This window comes from Cottoperca gobio, chromosome 13 (assembly GCF_900634415.1).
Source record: "Cottoperca gobio chromosome 13, fCotGob3.1, whole genome shotgun sequence".
In the NCBI taxonomy this organism is placed as follows: domain Eukaryota; kingdom Metazoa; phylum Chordata; class Actinopteri; order Perciformes; family Bovichtidae; genus Cottoperca; species Cottoperca gobio.
In genome coordinates, this window is record NC_041367.1 from 25,378,312 (window position 1) to 25,401,484 (window position 23,173).

The window sequence follows — 23,173 nt, forward strand, 5'->3', positions numbered from 1 at the left end:
TCTTTATGTGATGCAAATCCACAGAGACAAGTTATAAAGGTTACTTCAATCTCACAGTCAACAGCCTGTTTTCCTCACAATGTGGATTATTGGCAGAGAACAGATGCTTTAAGGCTGTTTGCAGGTTGTAGCATGTGTACCAGCATTTCTAGAAGGCACTGACATTTAAAAAAATGCACTTAACTAAGACCTGTCATGCAATGTGGATCTTCATGTGTGTGGGTTTATCAGAGCAGCATTGGAAAAGTACAAGTAAAGAGAATTTCTTTGCATGGCCACGGATTCCCCCAGTGTATTGCAAGCCTGGCGGGCTCCCCTCTGTGCCTAATCATTGGGGATTTAAAACAAATAAAAGATGTTTTAAAACTAAAGTGTGTTATAGAACAGTTAAGAGCTGGGACATTATAGCACACTCACTAGCAATAAACAGTTTAAGACATAAAAAAGGGTTGTCCTCTCAGCCCACCCTTCAACTGACTCCTTCTCACTTATGATTGCAAACTCTGCCATACACACCCTCTCCACCAGCTCCCTGGTTGGATGACTCAGTGAGTGCTGACAGAACAACTACAGACCCGTCTCTCTTCTTCAATATATATATTAATTAGGGCTGTCAAGCGATTAGAAAAACTCAACCTAATTAATTACAAGCTTTGTGATTAATTAATCTAAATTAATCGCATATATCAATATTTGCTGTGAGAAGCATTTCAAAATATTCAAATGGATTTTGGAAGATGAGTGAATCAATGAGTAGCATTATAAACTTAAAGGTCAACATGTCTTTTATTTCAATACACTTTCTCCAATAGCCAATCTTGTATGCCACAATCATCTTAGACAACACAGACCATCAGTTTGACATAAAGTGCAATTTCAAATCGGGCATAACATCTTTCATTGCACAATAAACAATATGTTTAAAAGTTGTGTCATGTGACGCCATGTGTAAAGCCTCCGTTAGCCCCCTGTCCTCTACCTGCAGTCCATTACAATACATTTCCTGATGGAGTTGTTAATCGGAGACGTGTTAATACTTAAAAATAATGCACGCATAAATTTGCATTCGATTTTATTAAATATATGGTTCTCAAGGAAATACATTTAAAAATATTTGGCTTTTATGGCTCTCCCAGCCAAAAAGGTCCCTGACCCCTGCGATATGTCATCAGACTGTTAAAGAAGTCTGGCTCCAGGAAGATACACAATAGAATTGTTTAACATCTTCATCCCAATCATTGAACATCAGACAGTTTGCACATCACTGATATTTGAGCCTCAGTGTCAACTCATAGTTTTTAGTCACATGACTGGTGCAGCTACCTGAAGGGGAAAACAATGTTCCCCTGTGCCTGTCGAATGTTCATCTTTTACAACCCACAAGTGTTTAGATCAACTCTCAAGAGTAAAAACAAGGATATATAAAACAAATGCAAATCTTAGGTACCCATATACAGCTCCCCTACAGGAGCTGTAATTCAGCAAAGTTTATATATAGCTTTAGCTATCTTAATCGGCTCAATCCCTTATACTTCTAAATATAGACAGTTAGGCTATCTATACTTTTAAACTTGAGAGTCAATGATGCTGTTGTTTGGGAGATAAAGGACAATAAATTCTTTATTGACAAAGTGAGTTTGAGTGCTAATTAGCTAATGTTACCCAACATTGGTTTTATGGGTTGTCGGTGAAGTGTAACGTTAGTCGGCTAGTGCGGTTAGCCTTTCTAGGGCAGTAGTGACAAGGCAGTATAGCCTGGTTAAGATAACGCAACATCTGTTGACATGGATGTAATATAGCCAATTGTCAGGTTAATCCCAGTTTAAATGACCCGCCATTGACAGCCTGGGTTGCTGTGGATAAGGAGGGATTGGTGCATGCTTTTAACTTGTTTGGCAGGTTTAGGAGAAGGTGTGCTCGCCAGGGACTGTGGCACGTCTAATTGCACAAATCCACAATGTCCTCTTCTCTGGGTTTTTGTTTTGAGACGTAATTCTGTAGAAACACAGCCAGCCTTATCTCCTCTTCGGTTTGTCAATCCAATTGAGAAACAACTATCTGGCATTTTGGCTAACAGCGTGGTAAAAGCTGACATGTTGTTAGCGGGCAGTGGATAGCAGCTTTGTTTTGTCTTCCGGGTGGGTGTTTCCATAGCGCTGTGACGCCACGCGGAAACTATGAAGTTTGAAAAGTTGGTCACCAACCTGTGCAGTGAGCTCATCCTTCTGTTGTGCTGCCTCTTTATGTCAGGGAGTGTTCTGTGAAAAAAACATACAAAGTGAGATGTGTGAAAAAAGGAATCAGGAACAAACCCTGTGTTTTAGTAAGAATTAAATTTGTTCTTCTTGTCTTCTCTTAACTAAACTATGTCTGTATTTTGTTAAGAAATCCATTTAGATTAGAAATTACACTTCTAGTTCAGAGTTTATAACATTAGTATTATACATTAAAACACTGCAGACCTGTGATTGGTCAGGGAGAATCGTCACTAGCACGTCATGTGACATCATTCACAAACCCTACTGTCAATAGTGATTGCATTTGTTTTTATTCACTAGACGGGGGTACTATCCTAGACTGTAGAAAATATGGACATAGTCTCCGTGACGTCACCCATAAGTTTCTAAAGAGCTGTTGCAGCAGCCATGATGGCCGTGACACCACCCTCTAACTCAGTGGTAACTTTCTGTGGCCAAGGCACACCAAGCCAACAGGTGCTTTTCTATCAAATAAACTAAACGCTTATGTTATTCATCTCATTTATGTGCACGTTTCAGTTGCTTTGCGTATTTACATTCTCTCCTCTCCTCTGCTCTGTGAAGGGGGGAGCTCCGCTTCCGAACCCACACACGCACACACACACACACACACACACACACACACACACACACGCACACACACACACACACACGCGCGCGCGTGAGCGCACACACCTCCAGTGAGAGACAGAGCAGAGGAAAGGTATGGAGAGAACTTAAAAAACATGCGCTACGCACGGACTTCATCCAGCCCAGGCAGCACCCCCCAGAGCAGTAAACCTAGGGGAAACACTAAAGTAAATAAAACATAATTCATAACCTTGTGTACAGTAAAATGCAATAGGCTTAATTGTTTAAAAATCCCACGGCACACCAGGATTTGTCTCACGGCACACCATTTGGGAACCACTGCTCTAACTACTGGGTGAAAATGAGGCGGCCCGGATAACGCAGTAGAGCAGACAGCAAATGGCTAGCAACATGAGAAGGCACCCACCTGTCACTCAAAGTGACCAAGCCCCTAATATTGCATAACTTTAAGCCTAAATATAATTAAAACAGTTGTACAGTTGTCATGAATTGAGGAAATTAGTTTAAGAGATGAAAACAGTTTTTTATACAAGGCTGTAAACATGTTTATTTCTGCTGTAAAATTGGGCGTTTTAACATGGGGATCTATAGGTAGTGTGCAAACACGTGACAAAACTGTGTGACGTATGCGTGCGACTCCATGTTGGATGATATACAAATCAACAATGCAATGCATCAACAATCAACAAAGCGAACAACAACAGCAATACAACTCCGACTTTTTCAAAGTATTTTGACTCTCTGGAGTCCTCTGCAAAGGCAAGATTCAGAGGAAAAGGTCCAAATTTGCCCGTAAACGCTAAAGCCGTCTGATTATATTGAGGATTTACATTCATTACCGCCGATTGAATATCCAGATACCTTGTGCTACAAACGTCGTGGGCAACCAACGCACAAATGAAGGCATACAAGAGCTTAGATGCTTATAATTTCTTTGTTTCTGGCTGGGTTGGTAGTCTTCTTACCAAAGATTGAAAGATGACAGGGTGCTCGTCCATGCCCGTGTAAATCACTCTCAAAGAGCTCGAGATACACCGCTCAAGCCGTGGTTTGTGAGGGAGAAGAGCGGCGATGTTATCCTCGCACACTGTGATTGTATGGCTGGAGTAAGCGAAGCATGTTCTCACATTGGTGCTTTGCTTTTCGCAAGTGAAGTAGTCTCAAGAATAAGCAAAACAAAAACATGCACAGAAGAAAAGAGCAAATGGCATCACATGTAAAGAAAGTGCCGTATTTACCAGTCAGCGATATGGAGAAGTAAGGTCTTACAGTGTTCGGGTATATCTTTAGCACAAATGTTTAATGTAAACATTGAAAACATAGCTTTAGCATGAGCTCTTACCAGATATAAAGTGGACGCCACACACACGGGTGAATTGTGCTTTTTCTTCTGTTAAATCCTCACGAGTTAGGTTGCTAAACCACAGTTTGCGGCGTTCGGTAGACAGCAATTCATCCCTCTTTTGTGGATCGTTGTTTTTGATGATTGTAGGAAATCTAAAGAACCGTTTCTCTGGGTCACGAGTAGCGTTATTACCACAATTATACACTGCGCACACGATTGGCATTTCTTTCAATCTTAGACGTTTAAATACAAAGAAAATTACGAAGCGTTGCAGCAACTCACACGTGAATGGCCGCAGTCTTGGTTGTGTATATCATCCAACATGGTTGATTTATGGGTTGGGACATAAGCGTGACGCCACATGCACACGATCTATAGGGATTGACTCGCTTTTGGAGCCTGCCTAAAGTGGCCATTAGATGAACTGCAGTTTTGGGAACTTAGCATGCTTGGGTACTATCTGCAGTATAAAAATAAAAAGAGAAAAGCACCTGGTACCAGTTAGTCTAATTGAGCCGAGCCGTACCATACGGCCGAAACACGGCTATATATTGCGATGTATTGAACTTTACAGCCTCTAAAAGGACTTTAGTTTGTTAGTCTCTTTCAGTGGCTGGCCGTGCATTTCACACCTAGGCCTTCAGTGATGTCCTACACAGTCCTACCTGAATTATTCCACCTCTTAATACCATCATTATGACGCCATGGCTCTAGAAACTATACATTTAGACAGAAACGCAGTATAACCGGGCGTTGCATCACCTTAACAACAGAGTTATATTAATATTTACGAAGCATTTATAATCAATAAATCCGCATTTCCCTATTTTTGTTCACCCTTTCGTTTGTGGAGCTCTGTTATATATATATATATATATATATATATATATATATATATATTATATTATAATTAAATATATATATATATTATAATTAAATATATATATATATTATACTTAAATATATATATATATTATAATTAAATATATATATATATTATAATTAAATATATATATATATATATATATATATATATATATATATATATATATATATATATATTTATACATACATACATAATGTTAAAACAGACTAAAACGGCATTTCACATTTCCTACAACTTTGTTACCCCTGCAGTGTACGGTGTTGCTCCCTGGAGACTGCTGTACAGCCAAGTCTAATGAATACATACAATAAAAAGGAACGTTAATTAAAAACGTTGCCATACTAGTTTAAAATATAGTTCCGATGCATTTGTTTGTAATAGCCTTCTGATGTTAATGACCGGAAGCACAAGTGACTGTAGCCAACTGTTAATGCAGTCATCTTAAGTAACTTTAACGTTAGCCCGCCAGCTAACGTTCCTTAACGTCCTCACTGTCCCTACAGAGGTTGAACTCTGTATTCATGCAAACTAATAATGAAATGTCATGTCATGGAAAATAAGACCACAGTTACATACCAATGTCTTATTGCCTTGCGCCCTTGTCTTCCATCGGTCGCTGTGTCCCGGACATTGAGGTTATCTTATTTACTTTCAATCATTCTTATTATGTGTTCCTTATCGCTATCTCTCTGTTTAGTAAATGAATAATGTAACGTGACACTAAAGACATTCACTTCTACATGTTCAGTGCCGTGTTCCGTTACAGATCCCACATCCGGTAGCACTGTTTCAGAATAAAAGAGAGATCTCTGCCTAGCTAGAGCACTTAGAGGACTAACTGAATATATCAAGTTTAGCTCAGAAAGCAAATACTTATCAGTTCGTTATCATCTTATGAAAAAGTGACGCCTCCAGTGTGGACTTCATATACGGTCACAGCGTGCACCTGCAAGATGCTTTTCTTAAAACTGTTGTTAGTGTACAGGTGAAGTGGGGCGCACAGGCTTGTGTGTTGTTTGTTTAGTACAGTCTGTAGAGCCTTGTTATTATAAATGTTATTATAATAACATAATAACATTCAGTTTTAAACTGTTTGGGTGTAACGTATTTTAGAATGTATAGCTTTTATTTTGAAGGCTGTATGCCCCAAACTGGAAATGTTATTTTCAGGTTATAGTTTAGTCGGCTATGGAAAGACTATTAGTTCATAATGTCTATTATTTTCCCTGATCAATGTTGTATGGGTCATTCCAGAATTAGAGGACATTTCATGTCCCACATATATAAAATCAAATAATCCATGCCCAAAAAGCTAAAACATCCACTGGTGTTACATATACTTATCTTGAGACCAAATGTATATAAAGTTGTAGAAGAAGTGGTTTAAAATATTATTTAAAGTATCAAATAGCTCTCGAACGGTTTTTTTCTTTTGTCCCAGCTTCTTGGTGACTAACTTGCATGTCAAATATAACATTTAAAATAGGGTTTTTATTTACTTTATTGGTATTATTCCATTGATATATGTCTCTGGTAATGGTCAAATCAATGTGTTAAATCCTAAACATATTTCCAATATTTTCACTCTTGAAGGAGTGTGGCACTCACACAGCGTTTGCGTGAGTGCCACACTTTAAAACAAATTAATTTTAAATGTATCTTTAGTTAAATATCTAAGTGTGTCCATTCCTTGACAGTAGCATTACATTGTGCGGCTAGCATTAATTCCTGAGGTAAAAGCTCAAATTAGCATTGATTTGCAACCCTGTTACTATAATTAGAGTAACAGGGTTGACATACAGTAACAGGGTTGCTTTTCCTTCAGTTTACTAATTTACTAATTCATTTCATGTATATGCACAATTTAGCATAATATAATGTTTTAAATATATTACTGTATTTCCCCACAGTATGAATTTCCTTTTTGTATTGCTACCGGGTAGCGTAAGCATGTTAAGGTTGCAACTACTTATCATTTTCTTAACAATTATTAACTCAAAAAGAATAAATGTGTTTAAATCATGGTTAGATCAAGAGGTTAATACCCTTTTTTTAAATGGATTTCTACAGAGATCTAGCACACCATTAAGCACTGCTGAAAAGCAAAGGCGCTATCGTGCCAGGCGTGATGCTGATGAGCAGAGGAGACAGGAGTACTTAGTAAACGAGACAGAGAAGTGGAGGAAAGATGTAGAAACAGGAAAGAAGAAAACGCAAAAAGACAGGAGTGAGAAAGAGCAGCGTGCCCATTGTAAAAAAATGGAGAGGCACATAAGAGGAGTAATGGCAGGAAAAAGGTGCTTGAGAGATTAAACATGTGTTCGGCAAAAAGGAAGCTGGAATGAGATTGACAAAAAAACAAGTGCTTCACCTTTGTTGCCACAGATGACCCAACAGAAGGCCCCATTCACAATACACCAGAAGAGGTGCAGTGGCACAGCCCAGAGGTTGTGGGCAAATGGTGTGCCCTGGTGTATGACAACATCATCTACCCGGAGATCATCACAGAGGTGAATGAGACCCACTGCCAGGTGAAATGTTTGCACAAAGTGGGGTCAAACCGTTTTTTTCTGGCCATTGAGTGATGATCTTCATTGGTATCCCTTACAGGATGTGCTGACCCTTATTTCTCCCCCAGACAACGTTACATCACGCCACATGGCTATTGCAAGGGAGGTATGGAATACTCTGGCATGCCACGAAAAGTGAATGTGTGCTGCAGCAGGGTGGGACAATTTAGTTAATGTTTGTCAGTTCATGACCATTTAAAGAAAAATGCTCATTCATTTAAGGTTGCATACTGTAATACAATGTTTTATATCTGTCCAGTGCAGGGGTCATCAACCTTTTTGATACTGAGAGCTACTTCAACGGTAATAAATAATACAAAGGGCTACTTGTTTGAAACAAACGGTTCACCTTTAATGATAATATTATCATTAATAATAATAAAAATAATAAATATTCATATATGTGAAGAGACTGTCTGATTACATGTTAATGCTAATTATTCCTCACAATGTTTATTAACAATGATTTACCATGGTAGGAAACACAGATATATTTAAACATGCAACATTATTTATTTATGTTCTCAATCTATTTCAACATTTGATCACATCTCTGATATTTTTGTAAATATAATTATTGACAGTTTTGTATGAATGAGCACATTTGTAGCATTTTGTTCAAAATCACACCAGTTATATTTTAGTACAAAGTATCACTTCTGTAACATTTTATACGAAGTCATTAACTGTCACATCTTCAAATCATATCCTGTTTGTACAAACCACTAACTTTGTAACATCGGAGAGAGAGGAGATCACATCAGAACCTTTCTTCTCGTCTTAGAAAAGTGTTTTCAATAACATCATTGCACCTTTCAAGACCTCTCCGTCCGATAAGGCTTTCTTGTACTTTATTTAAAATGTGCAGCTCTAAATGAAGCTTCTGTTGCTTTGTGTGACTTGTTCCCCGGCCTCGTGAAAAGAGATGCTGCTGCCCAAAGCTGCCTTTAACTGTCGGCTTGCTCTGCCCGCAGTGCTGCAGGTGGGGAGTTAGTTAGTTAGCATGGTAGCTTCTGTGACACGTACCGAAGTGTCGCCACAATGTGCCGCTTTGCCGTCTACACACTTTTCTTTCACTATTGTAAAAAAAAATTCCTCCCAATCATTGTGAAAATAATTTGTTTTCTTTCGCTTTTCTGCCATGTTTAGCGTAAAAAACGCACCTAGCGCCCCATCGTAGCTTCTCCCGTAGCTTGTCTTAGCTAAAAGGGAAATGGCGATTTAGTTTACAGGGTCAGAGTTCATATAAATAAAACATTTTTGTTTTTTAAATTCTATATTCAATATTGTCATTTTAAAATAAAGAATAATTCAAGTGTTATTGATATAAAAAATCGGCAAAACAATTAATTACAAATTTTAGACGGAGCTCCATGGAACTCATGTGGTCCCTGCGGGTGACAAAGCACCGCGGGTGACAAAGTGCCCGCGGGCACCGTGTTGGCTACCCCTGGTCCAGTGTATATTTGATCATACCCAGTTTGTTGTTGTGTTGACATGTTTGTTATGTATCATTGATACTCTTCCTGTTCATCCTTCATTGGAAAATATATATAAAATATTATCACAACATTTCTGTGGTCCTGAGTATTTATTTGTCACATTTATGTCATGATCTACAATCAAAAGTAATGTAGCCATTCAACCCTGTTACTTTATAATTTTCTATTAAAATAACCTTAAATAATTTTCTCAGCTCACAAAAGTTTAAAATAATGTCCTTAATAGTTTGAGTAATTACAGTATATATGCATATTGTATTTGAGCAAATATATATAATTAAATACTGAAATTGGTAAAAGGAAACGTTTGATAATTGAAAAGATAGATTTAAAAAGCTACTTAAATTAATATTAAACCAGTTTTATCCAAAAATTAGTATTTAATGTAAATGCGACTTTCTTTACTTAATAGTAAAGAACTTTATTGAATATTTTTTAAATACTTTTTTCTGCTTAATGAGTATTTGTAACAGGGTTGCACAAAGCATGGCACACAACAAATAAAACATCTAATAACAAGTGTACATTTGATGCCTTAGCTGGACAAATCACTTTTTTTGATATATTATAATCTGTTTTTCCTAAATACATAGCAAAAAAGAATACAATAAAAGGTTATTTTTTCAAAAGTGTTGTCTAAATTGTCCTCCTGTTCTGGAATGACCCACCTATCTCTTTTAATAAACGATGTTGCACACAGCAGTCAACGTTTATGAACACAGCTCAATACACTTGCCCACTATGGCTGACTATGCAAAGCCATTAGTGCCATAGTTAGCCTCTATTTGCTTTATAACAGCACTCCTATTTACACCGTAATGATCTGTCAAAAGGTGCATTTCTTTTGTGCTGCAATCTAAGCAACACAAGTAAATGGTGCCAAACTCGTCAAAATCACCTTTTTATGATGTATATTATTACAAATTTGACATCACTCAGAAAACTGCTTTTAACGCTGTCTTTCCGTGAGTTAATGAGCTCCTCATTCCGTTTGGAATAACCAATATATTTAAAGTTTCTTTAACCAATCAGTGAAGCGTAAACTCAGACCGAAACAATGCATTATGAAAAGTGCCTGCCATTGTTATGCTGTAGATCTGTGTTGTCTTTGTCCAGCTCACTAGCCAACTCCTTCAGCCCAGACTCCAGCAGGGCCAACACAGACACCACGCTGCTGGAGGAAGTTTCGGTACACGTGTATATGAATCTGTTGTCATCATATTATTTACATTGCGTTACATAGCAAATATGCAGAGGGGGCAAAGCTGAAAAGTTGCAGTTGTAGAGGGGGACCTTTAAATACATTTTTAATGAGTTTAAGAAGAACTGTATGTTGATAGTTTGGGAGAAAAACCTAATGTCATTTGTATACAGGAGACATGATTGATACCATAGTTGGACTTTATTATAAAGGGTTATAATGGAGTTTGAAGAGACAGGGGATCTGGAAAAGGTGGAGGAGTTCCAACATTCCTACAGAATGGAATAAGTTATAAGGTTATACCAACTCAGTCTTACATGCAAATGTATAATTGCTACGTTGGTCCATAGCACAAAATGTAGAAGATTCACAATAACGGCTCTGAAATTGTAAGATTGCTACGTTTCCCCCCGATTAAGTTGGAATGGTCAGTGTACATGTTACGTGACCGTCAACCTTTTCTCTGTGAAAACAAAAAAGATGTCGAACACTCCTTTTATTACAGTGGAAAATGCAATATTTTAGGATAGTTTTGCCATTAAAATGTGTTTTGATAACTTTTCTAGCTAGAAATGCACATTTTAGTTTCATACATTTTGTTCAGTTAATGTGTAAGATCTTTTTTTCATGGTTGCTATGCATCTTATGTTGATAATAAAATGCAAGATGCAAAAGTCATTTCTTTCTTAAGATATAAATCGGGCCCATCTCCTGAAAATTGTATGAGCATCCTCTTGAGCACATACAGGCTTGCTTGTGATTTCTTGGGGTTTGGTTTGACGAAAAACTTGCAAGGAATGTGCATTTGGATAAAGTTAGAAACAAATGTGTTGCACGCTCAGGCCCTGAGGAGCTGAGGTGGATCATTCAAAACATCTCCAGTATCAGTGATGGAGGTGGCAATGGGAGATATGCCTTTAAGGATCAGAATAGTGAAGTTAATGTTGGTATACTGGGTTGATCTCCAGAGGTAATATCATACACATCCTGCCAAGAGCATTTTAACAGACTGCTGGGAACATAATGAGACACATCGTCTTGCAAATGCAGAAAGCATAGGATTACGTCAATCACAGTACAGAACAGTTTCAATATCTTCCATTCCCCCCTGGTTATTTCCTTAACCAAGTATAGACCTCAACATACAGGAAAAATTGAAGGACAAGTCAGAGCTACTTCCAGCACATCGTCCAGAACTATTTGGATCAGCATTTATCGGACTCTGTGTTCATATTTACAGTTGGCTCCAAAGATCCTGGTACTGGGCGTGCAGGTGCAGCAGTATATCCCAGTGAGTGAGTCATATATTAAGAAAAGACTATCAGACCATTTGCCAGTATATACCAAGGAAATACATAACACTTTTATTACATCTGACTAAAAAGCACTAAAAAGCACAAGATCCGGCAAATCATCATTTAGAACAGAGATCCTGTTCACACTCCAGTCCAGTTGGTGCACCTTAGAGCTGGTTTGAAGAAGCAACAGTCAACAACTGCTTGAGTCCTCTGAGGTAGGTAGACGTGTCTCCCAACACCTAACTCTTTAATGGTAAAATAGACAGGTAGAGTGGGTTTAGTTGACATTAAAGTTGTGTAATAACTGATATGGAGTTTACACATTACAGAAATACAGCCTTTAAGCAGCATTACTGTAGAGAATGGGAATATGACGTCATGATCGACAACAAGTCGGCCATTTTTGGAGGATACCAGCCGCTGCAACCTGTAGACTATACCAGTACATGTCACCTGTACAATCACCTGTACACTCACCTGTACACGTTACCTGTTCAGTAACATGTACACCGTCACCACCCTGGTGCCGGTAAGCACTGTTGTGTAGTGGGCTGGAACCGCCAATCCCATGACTAACATACAAATTAAATTTGGATCATGGGATTACTTTTCTTTCTTTCTCAACATGGAAACTGGACGAGGGAGACCAGGTAGCCAACATCAGTAAGAGACACCAAATGGCTTGGGTGGCAGTAACAACATACCCCGTGGACCAGGGTCTGCTCACTTCATGTTCAGGTGAGTTCATTATTTTGCTATCTTACTTGATGCTGTGTGCTTCTTAAGCTTTATTCACCCCGTAGTCTTTTTCTAGACAGCTAAAATAAAAATATAGCCTACAGTAGCTAGCTATCATCAACACTTTAAATGTTATCTAGTGACAGTCGGCTTGCTCCTGACTTAGGTTATAATATTTCGCTAATGTTAGCATAGGAAATATTGCAGCCTGCTGATAGTATGACTTGTTTTTACAGGTGAACCATCGTACACATTGCAGGAGACGCATGCAGACTGAGCTCCATCTGTACGGCTGGGGCACACGGAAGTCAATGCATCAACAGATTTTGAGGAGAGAAAGCAACCACCTGAAGTTGAGGAGAACATAGAGCCCACAGAACCTGAGGATCTAATGGATGACAAGGTAACAAAGAATCCACAGACTGAATGTGACATTTACAATTAGGCAGGAAGAAATCATCCGCCTGCTGAAAGACGTCGGAGCTAGAAAGGGAGCTGGGTGAGAAGTTTCTGCAATGTTTTTGACATAGTCATGAGTGTGTTGATCTGTATCATGTCTTTCCTCCCTCAAACAAGAATAATTAATGTCACCTTTTCAAATGCTGCTCCTAAAAATCATGATGCTGAAACTCCCCGTCCCACACTTGGCTCATCTCTTCTGTTTTGACAGAAAGACTATCTCTACTACATTCACAGACACATCAATGTTTTGTATTCCTGTCTTAGCCTTTTAGTGTACTGGCCAGAGAGAGTACTTACAGGGCACTATGCCACATCATTTTGTGGAGGCTTTTGGTAAACATGTTGCAGTTATTATAAACTACTTTGAGATATCCATTGAAAAGCAGTATAATCTAAAAGCAAGAGCCCAGATATCACACAGTAAAAACCCAATCACTCAAAGAAGTATCTACTTGGATTTACACCACATGGTGCAATATTTTTCATCTCAGAAGGTTGGGGTACAAGTGACAATCATGTTACTGAAAAAACCTACTTCCTGGTTTGATAAATACAGTTACATTAATACATAGCTTAATCCTAAAGATCAACTGTAATCAATAATATATTTAATTTCAGTTGACAGTTTGATACAATGTACAATTTAATATGTTGTTACAACAAAGTCAATTTTCAGATTTGAAACAGTTTCCTTTTCTCTGTTTACTTCATGTTGCAGGAAGAAAGTGAAAATACAGCATTGACACAAGATGAGGCCATCGGGTGAAGCCCCAACCTTTGGGAACAGTGGGTTGATGACAAAACTTTGAGGTCGACATGATGTTCGCTTGTCTGGCTCAGTGCACCCGTTTGTTTGGATAACACACCTTGTTGACAGTTAGTGGCCCGTACAGCATGGATGTTAGAATCTGTTACTCCCCTGCTGCAAACCAGGACGGGGACTTGTGTTGTTTGTTTGTTTGTTTGTTTGTTTGTAGTAATGGCCAGTTCCTCTTTAACCTCAGTAGTATGTTCAAACCCCAAACAGTGCTGCTGGAGCACAGATAGGTCACAGCCATTGAGTTGAGGGTCAGGAAGGCGCAGGTGGAGAGACCACAGATGACCTCACAAGATCTATATCATGCCCGAGTCGTCCTCCATCTCAGTCAGACATACAACATTTGTGTGTTGCTGGATGTCTTGTCGCAGCTGTGTCTCGTCACCCATGGAGGTCTGAGGTGTGTGGTAGCTCGCACTCTCTTTCGCAATGGCGTTGCATCACCACTTTTGGTCTATCTAAGCCCAACTGTTTATTGGCAGCAGTGGTGTGGTTGATGTTATACTCCACCTCGGCGTGAGTGAGAAAAGGTGTTTCACCAGTTTTGTTTCTTACATTTCTGTTGCTCATGTTTGAAGTTTGATAAAAGTGAATGGTCGCCAAGTGAAAACAGTACAACCCCTAAATGCACTTGAAAAAAACTAATTAATGATGATAATAATTATAACAAAAATAATACCTTGCAACTCAAAACCACAAACATTTTATAAGTGACTGGGCATCACCCAGTATGATGAAACATCTGTGACTGTCTTTGTCCTCCATATCTGCACAGCTGCTTCTGCCTTAAATAGCGGTGCAGCAACATGAGTATTGGAGCAACTTTTCTGTCCTCGTATTTGCTCCTTCCTGTCCTTTCTGGAATGCGTCTTGGTTGATGCGCTCAAAACATTACACAGAGTTCACTGCATTCTTTCTGTTGCCATTTTTATTTGTATTTGTCATTCAGACTCCATCATATCATGTTTTTCTTCCTTTTACATACAAAGAGTCGTTCTTATGGATGGGGTGAACTTGCAATAAAAAAAAAAACTTAAATCTACTTTTTCTCTGTGTAAAGCAGCGGTAAAAAAACCATATAACTTCAAACCAAAAAAGACCCTGTTTTAATGACAACTCCCTGTTATATACACCAGCTGATACGATCAATCAGCTGATGGTCAAAAAAGGGGTGTGACGTCTGCACCACACGTGCCAATAATAAACCATTCACCACCATATTCTGCCTATTGCTATTTCCAATATTTGATTGTTTTTACACATAATTAATCAAAATCAAATAAATGTTTAAACTTATCATTTTGGCTTCAACAATGAGTACCTGACTCAACACTGCCATGCAGGTGCAGTGGGCGCTCTGCTGGATGAGCCCATCTGTACCTGCAATGAACCATGGCTTCAGATGGGTTCCGCTGACGGAGGACAGACCAGCTTTAACATGTTAACACAATTAGATGGATGGGGAGATATATTAGGTAGGTAGGTTGTCAAAATTAGACATTGTATTAGCTATGTAGGCTATAACATGTTAAGTGCTGTGTTACACAGCTACATTGAATGATTGTTACTTAGGATCATGGCATAACTGTATCTACAAGGATAAGACTGCCATCTGCTGACTGTTTGCTTCAAGTGTCAAAAACATCTGCTGACCTGCAGTAACACAAATCACTACAGAGTTAATAAGATTTCAGACATGAAATGTCGTAATATACATAAATATATCAGTAGATTTATGAAGCTGACTTTTTGTTAGCATTCAGTTAGCATAACATTAGCTATTTTACCTTTGTCCGGATCATACCTGTCAACATTGGAATGTCAAAATAAGGGAAATCTTTTGGCGGACTCCGCCCATATCTTAACAGCTCTCAGCCCCCCAGCCACCACCCATATAATGTAAAAGTAAACACATAAGGGACGAGTATATACAATAAGGAAATACATGTTTATTTAAAGTATGTATTACTTGTACAGGCATGTTTATAAAATGTATGTATTTTATTTATTAGTTATTATCATCAATTTATTTGATGATTGATGAGTTGTGTGGCTTTTGTTTTCCCCACGAGGACTTCCTTGCGATGGCAGAGTCGGGAAACATGTCCGCTACACTGCGATTGAAACCACCGCAGAAGCTGAAGGCTACATTATTTTTGACGCAAAGCATCGACATCTTTCCCTCAGCTTTGGTCACTTGGTTTACTTCTGTTGAGGAAAAAGATGAAGAACTCGGAGCTTGAATGTCGAATCAAAACAGCAATCTTCTAGTTAAATCGATATATTTATTAACGTGATAAATCAAACATGGAAAATACTTCTCAGCTGAGAACACTAATCACATCCCCATTTCCGCAGACTGAATGGCTAAGAAACACCTTGGTTGCTGTCTCACGGGTCCGCTCAAAGTGCTGTAGAAAGGATCATAAACATCTAATCTAATACATGGAGTAGGCGTTGACCTTCTTCTCATTGGTCCCCTTTGGCGCCATCACGCTCCTCCGTCAGCAGAGTCAGGAAGTGATAGTTGTTGACCTGTTCTCTTAAAGGGGAAGTGTTCCTACTGTGTTTACATTCAATATTGTGCTTGTAATACATACAGTGCAGAAAATGCATAATAGTGCAGAAATACATGATTGATTGAGGTAGACAAATACATATGATAGTCTTTCAAGTGTGGATTAATACAATCAGGTGTAATTTACTTCACACCTCCGAAACAGTTCTTGTCACACATGAAGTCATTGACAGTGTATGTTTTTGTGCCTCTTGGCGTGCTTGTGCTTGGAAGCTTTTTCATGCTGGCGAACATCGTTTTTTTCCGCCGTGTGCAAAGCTAAAACATGAATGGCACACTTTACAAAAAGCATGTGTTAGCCCGACTCTGCTTTTTATTAAATAAGGGAAGGTCTCCTCCCATTTGGCTAGTTACTTACATAAAGTTTTAACTTTTTTGGCAGCTACAACTGTGTCTCCATCTATCTCCCGTTCACTGTGACTCTCATCCATGTTTTCGTCTTCTTTTGTGTTATTGTTCCTGTTTTCTTCTTCTGTGTGTGTACTGGCGGATAACGTTTTTCAGCTAATGTTAAACATAATACTGCCACCTGCTCTATCAGAGGCCACTGTACACTTTTTTTAATTAGCCAAATTGAAAGGTTAAAAATACGGGATAATTACGGGAAAATATTTAAACGGGAGGAAAACAGGATAGAAGGGAAAATACGGGATAATCCCGGGAAAACACGGGAGGGTTGACAGGTATGGTCCGGGTGGTCCTGTACACACCGTTTGTAAATTGGAGATGGACCTCCAAAGATCTAACATTTTTAAATTGCTGACAGGTGTGACACTAATGCCAAACACCAGATTGGTCCCGACATCATTAAGTGCCAAGTTAACATTCATCTTAATTCATAAGGATCTATGTAATAAAATAACTTTAATTTTGTAAAACAATGCTCCTTTGCCTCTGTCGAGAGCTTATCTCTGTAAGGGCATTCATCCTTTGGATGTACTATAATACATTTGGAAGCAATTGACAGCTGACAGATAATGACAGCTGTTGCCGTTGCTATGGACGCTATCATCCAAAGACGCTGACGCAGCCCCAGAATGTATCGCGATTCCCATTCCCTATATGTTGCGTTCCCACCGGACGCAAATCAGATTTTTAGCACGGGGCTATTACATATAAAGTCAATCCAAAGAATCCAACAGAAACAAATTCATCCATGCTGCTGTAGTAAACCAGCCGACACGTGACTTGCTAGAGACAGTGAATACAGCTCGGTGAAATTCACTGAGCTGTGTGAGTCTCCGGATGATGTTATGAACCCAGACACATTTGGTTACCGATATATCTGGGACTTCCACAACATGTACAAAGGTCATTGCACCCATGGTTGGTGAAACGTTATTGGTATCAACTTGGGGGTAAGTTCTGTGCTAGTCATGGAATGGCCATAACAAACACCATATTTGAACATAAGGATGCTCATAAGTGTACGTGGTACCAGAGCACCCTAGGTCAAAGGTCAATGATCGATTTTGTGATCGTATCATCTGATGTGAGGCCGCATGTTTTGGACACTCAGGTGAAGAGAGGAGCGTAGCTGTGAACTGATCACCATCTGGTGGTGAGCTGGATCAAGGGGTGGGGAAAGACTCTGGACATAATTGGTAAGCCCAAACGGGTAGTGCGGGTGAACTGAGAATGTCTGGAGATCTTCAACTCACACCTCCAGCAGAACTTTTCAGACATCCCTGTGGAGGTTGGGGGCATTGAACCTGAGTGGGCGATGTTCAAAACCTCTATTGCTGAAGCTGCGGTGATGAGCTGTGGTCTCAAGGTCTTAGGTGCGTCAAGGGGCGGTAACCCTTGAACACCGTGGTGGACCCCGGTGGTCAGGGAAGCCGTCTGACTGAAGAAGGAGTCCTTCCGGGTTATGTTATCCGGGAGGACTCCGGAAACAGTTGCAGGGTATCGACGGACTTTAAGGGCTGCCGTGGCAGAGGCAAAGCAGCGGGTGTGGGAGAAATTCGGAAAAGCTATGGAGAAGGACTTTCGGTCGGCACCAAAGTGCTTCTGGAAAACCGTCCGTTACCTCAGGAGGGGGAAGCGGGGAACCATCCAAGCTGTGTACAGCAAGGGTGGGACCCTGCTGACTAACTGAGGAGGTTTTTGGGTGGTGGAAGGAGCACTTTGAGGAACTCCTGAATCCGACTAACACACCCTCTATGGTAGAGGCAGAGCTGGAAGCTGATGGGGTACCATCATCAATTTCCCTGTTGGAGGTCACTGAGGTAGTCACACAACTCCACAGTGGCAAAGCTAGTCCAGTCTACATGTGTTTTGTGGACCTGGAGAAGGCGTATGACCGGGACCCCCGGGTGATACTGTGGGAGGTGCTGCGGGAGTATGGGGTGAGAGGGTCACTTCTGAGGGCCATCCAATCCCTGTACGCCCAAAGCGAGAGTTGTGTCTGGATACTCGGCAGTAAGTCGGACTCGTTCCCAGTGAATGTTGGCCTCAGCCAGGGCTGCGCTTTATCACCAATCCTGTTTGTGATTTTCATGGACAGGATATCGAAGCGTAGTCGTGGAGGAGAGGGGTTGCAGTTCGGTGGCCTGAGGATCTCATCGCTGCTCTTTGCAGATGATGTGGTCCTTATGGCATCATCGGTCTGGGACCTTCAACAGTCACTGGATCGGTTCGCAGCCGAGTGTGAAACGGTTGGGATGAGGATCAGCACCTCAAAATCTGAGGCCATGGCTCTCAGCAGGAAACCGGTGGATTGCCTACTCCGGGTAGGGAATGAGCCCTTACCCCAAGTGAAGGAGTTCAAGTACCTCGGGGTCTTGTTCGCGAGTGAGTGGACGATGGAGCGAGAGATTGGCTGGAGAATCGGAGCAGCGGGGGCAGTACTGCATTCGCTTTACGGCACCGTTGTGACAAAAAGAGAGCTGAGCCAGAAGGCAAAGCTCTCGATCTACCGGTCGATCTTCGTTCCTACCCTCACCTGTGGTCATGAAGACTGGGTCATGACCGAAAGAACGAGATTGAGCGGCTGAAATGGGTTTTCTCAGACGCGTGGCTTGCATCTTCCTTAGAGATAGGGTGAGAAGTTTAGCCATCCATGAGAGACTCGGAGTAGAGCTGCTGTTCCTTTGCGTTAAAAGGAGCCAGTTGAGGTGGTTCGGGCATCTAGTAAGGATGCCACCTGGGCGCCTCCCTAGGGAGGTGTTCCAGGCACGTCCAGGTGGGAGGAGACACCGGGGAAGACCCAGGACTCGGTAGAGAGATTATATCTCCTCACTTGCCTTGGAACGCCTCAGGATCCCCCAGTCGGAGCTGGCGGGTGTGGCCTGGAGAAGGGAAGTTTGGGGTTCCTTACTGGAGCTGCTGCCCCCACGACCCGACCCTGGATAAGCGGTAGACGATGGATGGATTGATGGTATGAAAGACATCTCCAGAATTTTTTGCATTTGTTTTTGCATTTCCCATCACAGGTGGGGGATAGATCAGGGTAGATGCTGGACAATTTAACCTTGGACATGTGAGCTCTGTGAACTCCCTTAATATGCACTTGGCCGTGTCTTGCATAGATTGAGGACTTATGTATTGACGTGAGGATAGAATACTATTGGTCAGCAGGTAGTGTATGCCACAAATCATGTTCCCAGGCTGTTTCAAAGAGATACAACTGTTGTCTTTGAACATTTCTTCAAACCATATAATGCCTTTACTGTGATAGTCCTGAAAAGTTGAGTTGTGTCGAGATGGGATAAAAAGACGGTTGGAATCAACAGGACTCAGAAGAGAGAAGTCTTTGTTGCCAAAAAGTCTTCCTGAACTGGGCCCACACGTTCAACAATTGGGTTGAGCCTAGGAGTGCTGAGAGCGAAATATTCTGGTATTATTTTAGCTCCAGAGATCTCCATTGTGGACTGTTAGGTTAAAGGTAGAAGTGGTTCCAGAAGGCAAGACAACGAATGTTAGCAGCCCAGTAATAGTGGTGGATATCAGGGAGCCCCATGCCCCCATTTCTTGAATCTCAAGTACGGTCTTATTTGCATGTGTTTTCCTATTATTCCATAAATATGAGGAGATAATCGAATCCAGTGGAACAAAAAAATATTTTGGGATGAACATTGGTAAATATGTACATTTATAATAATAATAATAATAATAATAATAATAATAATAATAATAATAATAATAATAATACATTGTATTCATAGGCGCACTTTTAATTTGAGTAAACAAAACTCAAAGTGCTACAGAGAAAAAAAGAGTGAAGCAGAATATACATTAAAAAAAAGAAAGACAAAATACAATTGATAGACAGACAAGACAACAGATGGATGGTTAAAGTCTAGCAAAATGCTTTGTTAAAAAGATGGGTTTTTAGGCCTGTTTTAAAAGCATCCACAGTCTGTGGTGTCCTCAGATGTTCAGGGAGAGCATTCCACAGTCTGGGAGCAGTGGAGCAGAAGGCGCGATCTCCCATGGTTTTTAGTTTGGTCCTGGGGGGATGGAGGAGGTTAGCCTTTCCAGAGCGGAGGTTTTTTGTTGAGGTTTGTGGGGTTAGTAGTTATCTGAGGTAGGATTGAGCATTTCTGTGAATGCACTGATGGGTGTAAAGGGAGATTTTATAATCAATCCTGAGTGAGACCGGGAGCCAGTGCAGTGATTTGAGGATGGGTGTGATGTTTTCGTACTTTCACACTCTCATCAGGATCCTAGCAGCGCTGTTCTGGATGTATTGCAGCTTCTGGATGTTTTTGCTAGGAATCCCGATGAGAAGTGTGTTGCAGTAGTCAAGTCTGGAGGATACAAAGTCATGGACAAGCTTTTCAGCATCTGACAGAGTGAGTGTGGGGCGGAGTTTAGCAATGTTTTTGAGGTGGTAGAAGGAGTTCTTGCATGTTTGTCTGATGTGGGCCTCAAATGTCAGGTGAGGATCCATTTTAACACCCAGATTGGTGACTGTTGATGAGAGTGGAATGTTCTGACCGGAGAAGGTGATGCAGGTTATGGAGGAGGACTGTACCTGATATGGGGTGCCAACTAGAAGGGCTTCAGTTTTAGTGCTGTTTAATTGAAGGAGTTGTGCTTCATCCACGCCTTTATCTCCTCCAGGCAGGAGGTTAACGTGGATGATGGTAGAGGTGCAGAGGGGGTTGGATTAGTTCTGATGTAGAGTTGTGTGTCGTCAGCATAGCAATGGAAAGATATTCCATGCCGGTTGATGACACGACCAAGGGGGACATGTAAATGGTGAAAAGGGTGGGGCCGAGGACAGATCCTTGAGGGACACCACAGGTGACAGAGTGTGTTTGGGATTTTGTCACTCCCAAGGTGACATTTTTGGGGACTATATTCATTTTTATAGAATTTAGTCCTCTGGCAAGGGACAGTGTGAGAGGGGGCCACTGCAGTAACAATGTTGTAACCCAGTTTAGAAACATGGAAATGTGGCTGGAGCAGAATGTACGTGCTAGTTGGCCTCTGGCTGTAGTCTTTGCGGTGTGTTCAAGTGCAACTTTTTTTGCCAAGACACAGGTGACGAAACAGTCTGCTACATTGCCGCTAGTCCTTTGTTGTCTGTTTGGTGTGTCTGGGACTTTAGTTTATACTGTTGTGGTGGGAAATCCAAATCTGTGAGTAAGTATCTCCATTCTACATGATCAAACGTTTTTTCCGCGTCTAAAGAAATTACACACTCAGGAACTTTTTCAGAGGGTAAGTAGAGGATGTCAAAAAGTCGCACATTAAAAAAGGAGTAGCAATTTTTTATGAAGCGTGTCTAATCATTTGATGTTATTTTCAATCTGTGCACCAAATTCTTTACTAGAATCTGTGTTTAGTAACGAGATAGGACTATACGAGGCACCTTCTGCAGGGTCCCTCCCTTTCTGGGCAATGAGAATTATATAGGCCTCATCTAGAGGTGGAGGGAGTGAACCTAAATGGAGGGATTCACACAGAATGCTTGTTCATTGTGGGAAGAGGAGAGCAGAGAATCTCTTAAACAATTTGACTGGGAATCCATCCTGCCTTGGTGATTTTCCAGATTGCATTAATGATATGGCTAACGTTATTTGTGCTTGGGTTAGAGGTGCTTCTCGCTCTCCAACAAGTTTGGGGTGATAGTTGGGATGGGTGGAGGATCGAGAAAGGCTTTGATTATCGTTTCATCTCCATTAATCAATTTTTGGATGCATTATTGATTTTAATGGAATCTTGTCCCGGTCCCTCCTCCCTGACTCCTCCCTGTGACACCTGCGTGTGTGTAAATGTGTTTTTTGTTATTTTCAGACTTTTGTTTTAGTGAGGTGTGCTTGGTGTGTTTTGGTTTTGGGTTAGGGCTTGGTCTGTTGCTTGTTTCCCTTCCCCTCTGCTTTCTCTCTCCCTCTCACTGCGCACCTGCCCGTCATCTGCCATCAAGCAACCTCCTCTCTTTACAAATACTTGTTTATGTGCCACGCTTCCAGCTCAGTTGCTAGTACTGTTTTTCTGTCTCACATGTCAGTTTGTTTGCCTGCCTGCTACTTAAGACTTTCACCTGCTCTCCTTTTTACAATATGATTACCAGTTTGCCACGCCTGCCATCCAGCTCTCATTCCTGGGATTCTTTCTTTAGTTTTAAATTCTAATCTTTTGTTATATAGTTTTGGGGTTTGGGTTAGTGCATAGTGTCTTTCAATATCTAGGATTTTAGATGAGGGATCTAATCGTTACTTTAGAGAGTTTTTCTTATTATTAGTGAATTATATAATTTGCCCTTTTAGATAGGCTTTGAGTGCATCCCAGACCATAAGAGCAGAGGCATCTGGAGTATTATTTGTTTCAAGAAATAAGGTGGTGTTCCTCTAAATGTTTTACAAATTTATAGTCAGAGTATAAATAGGGTTTTGGAATTCCAGGGAGTAACTGTGACATTACAACAGGGGGTGATCAGATATAACAATACTTTGGTATGTACAAGAACATATTTGG

General features: G+C 40.5%; 1 protein-coding gene across 5 annotated transcripts in view; it reads right to left on the reverse strand.

The window, feature by feature from the left end:
- The window catches only part of nlrx1 (NLR family member X1), a 21,886-nt gene extending 16,051 nt beyond the window's left edge, over positions 1 to 5,835 (reverse strand). For 4 of the 5 annotated variants that reach the window (XM_029446688.1, XM_029446687.1, XM_029446685.1 and 1 more), the window contains exon 1: positions 2,205 to 2,233. Coding sequence is in view for 1 of the 5 variants with exons in the window: in XM_029446683.1 (XP_029302543.1) it covers positions 2,205 to 2,221 (17 nt within the window). In the remaining 4 variants the exon portion in view is untranslated. Of the gene's footprint in view, positions 1 to 2,204; positions 2,259 to 5,656 lie in introns of those variants that run through there. The other variant, XM_029446683.1, reaches the window with a different exon arrangement.
- Positions 5,836 to 23,173: the final 17,338 nt, after the last annotated feature.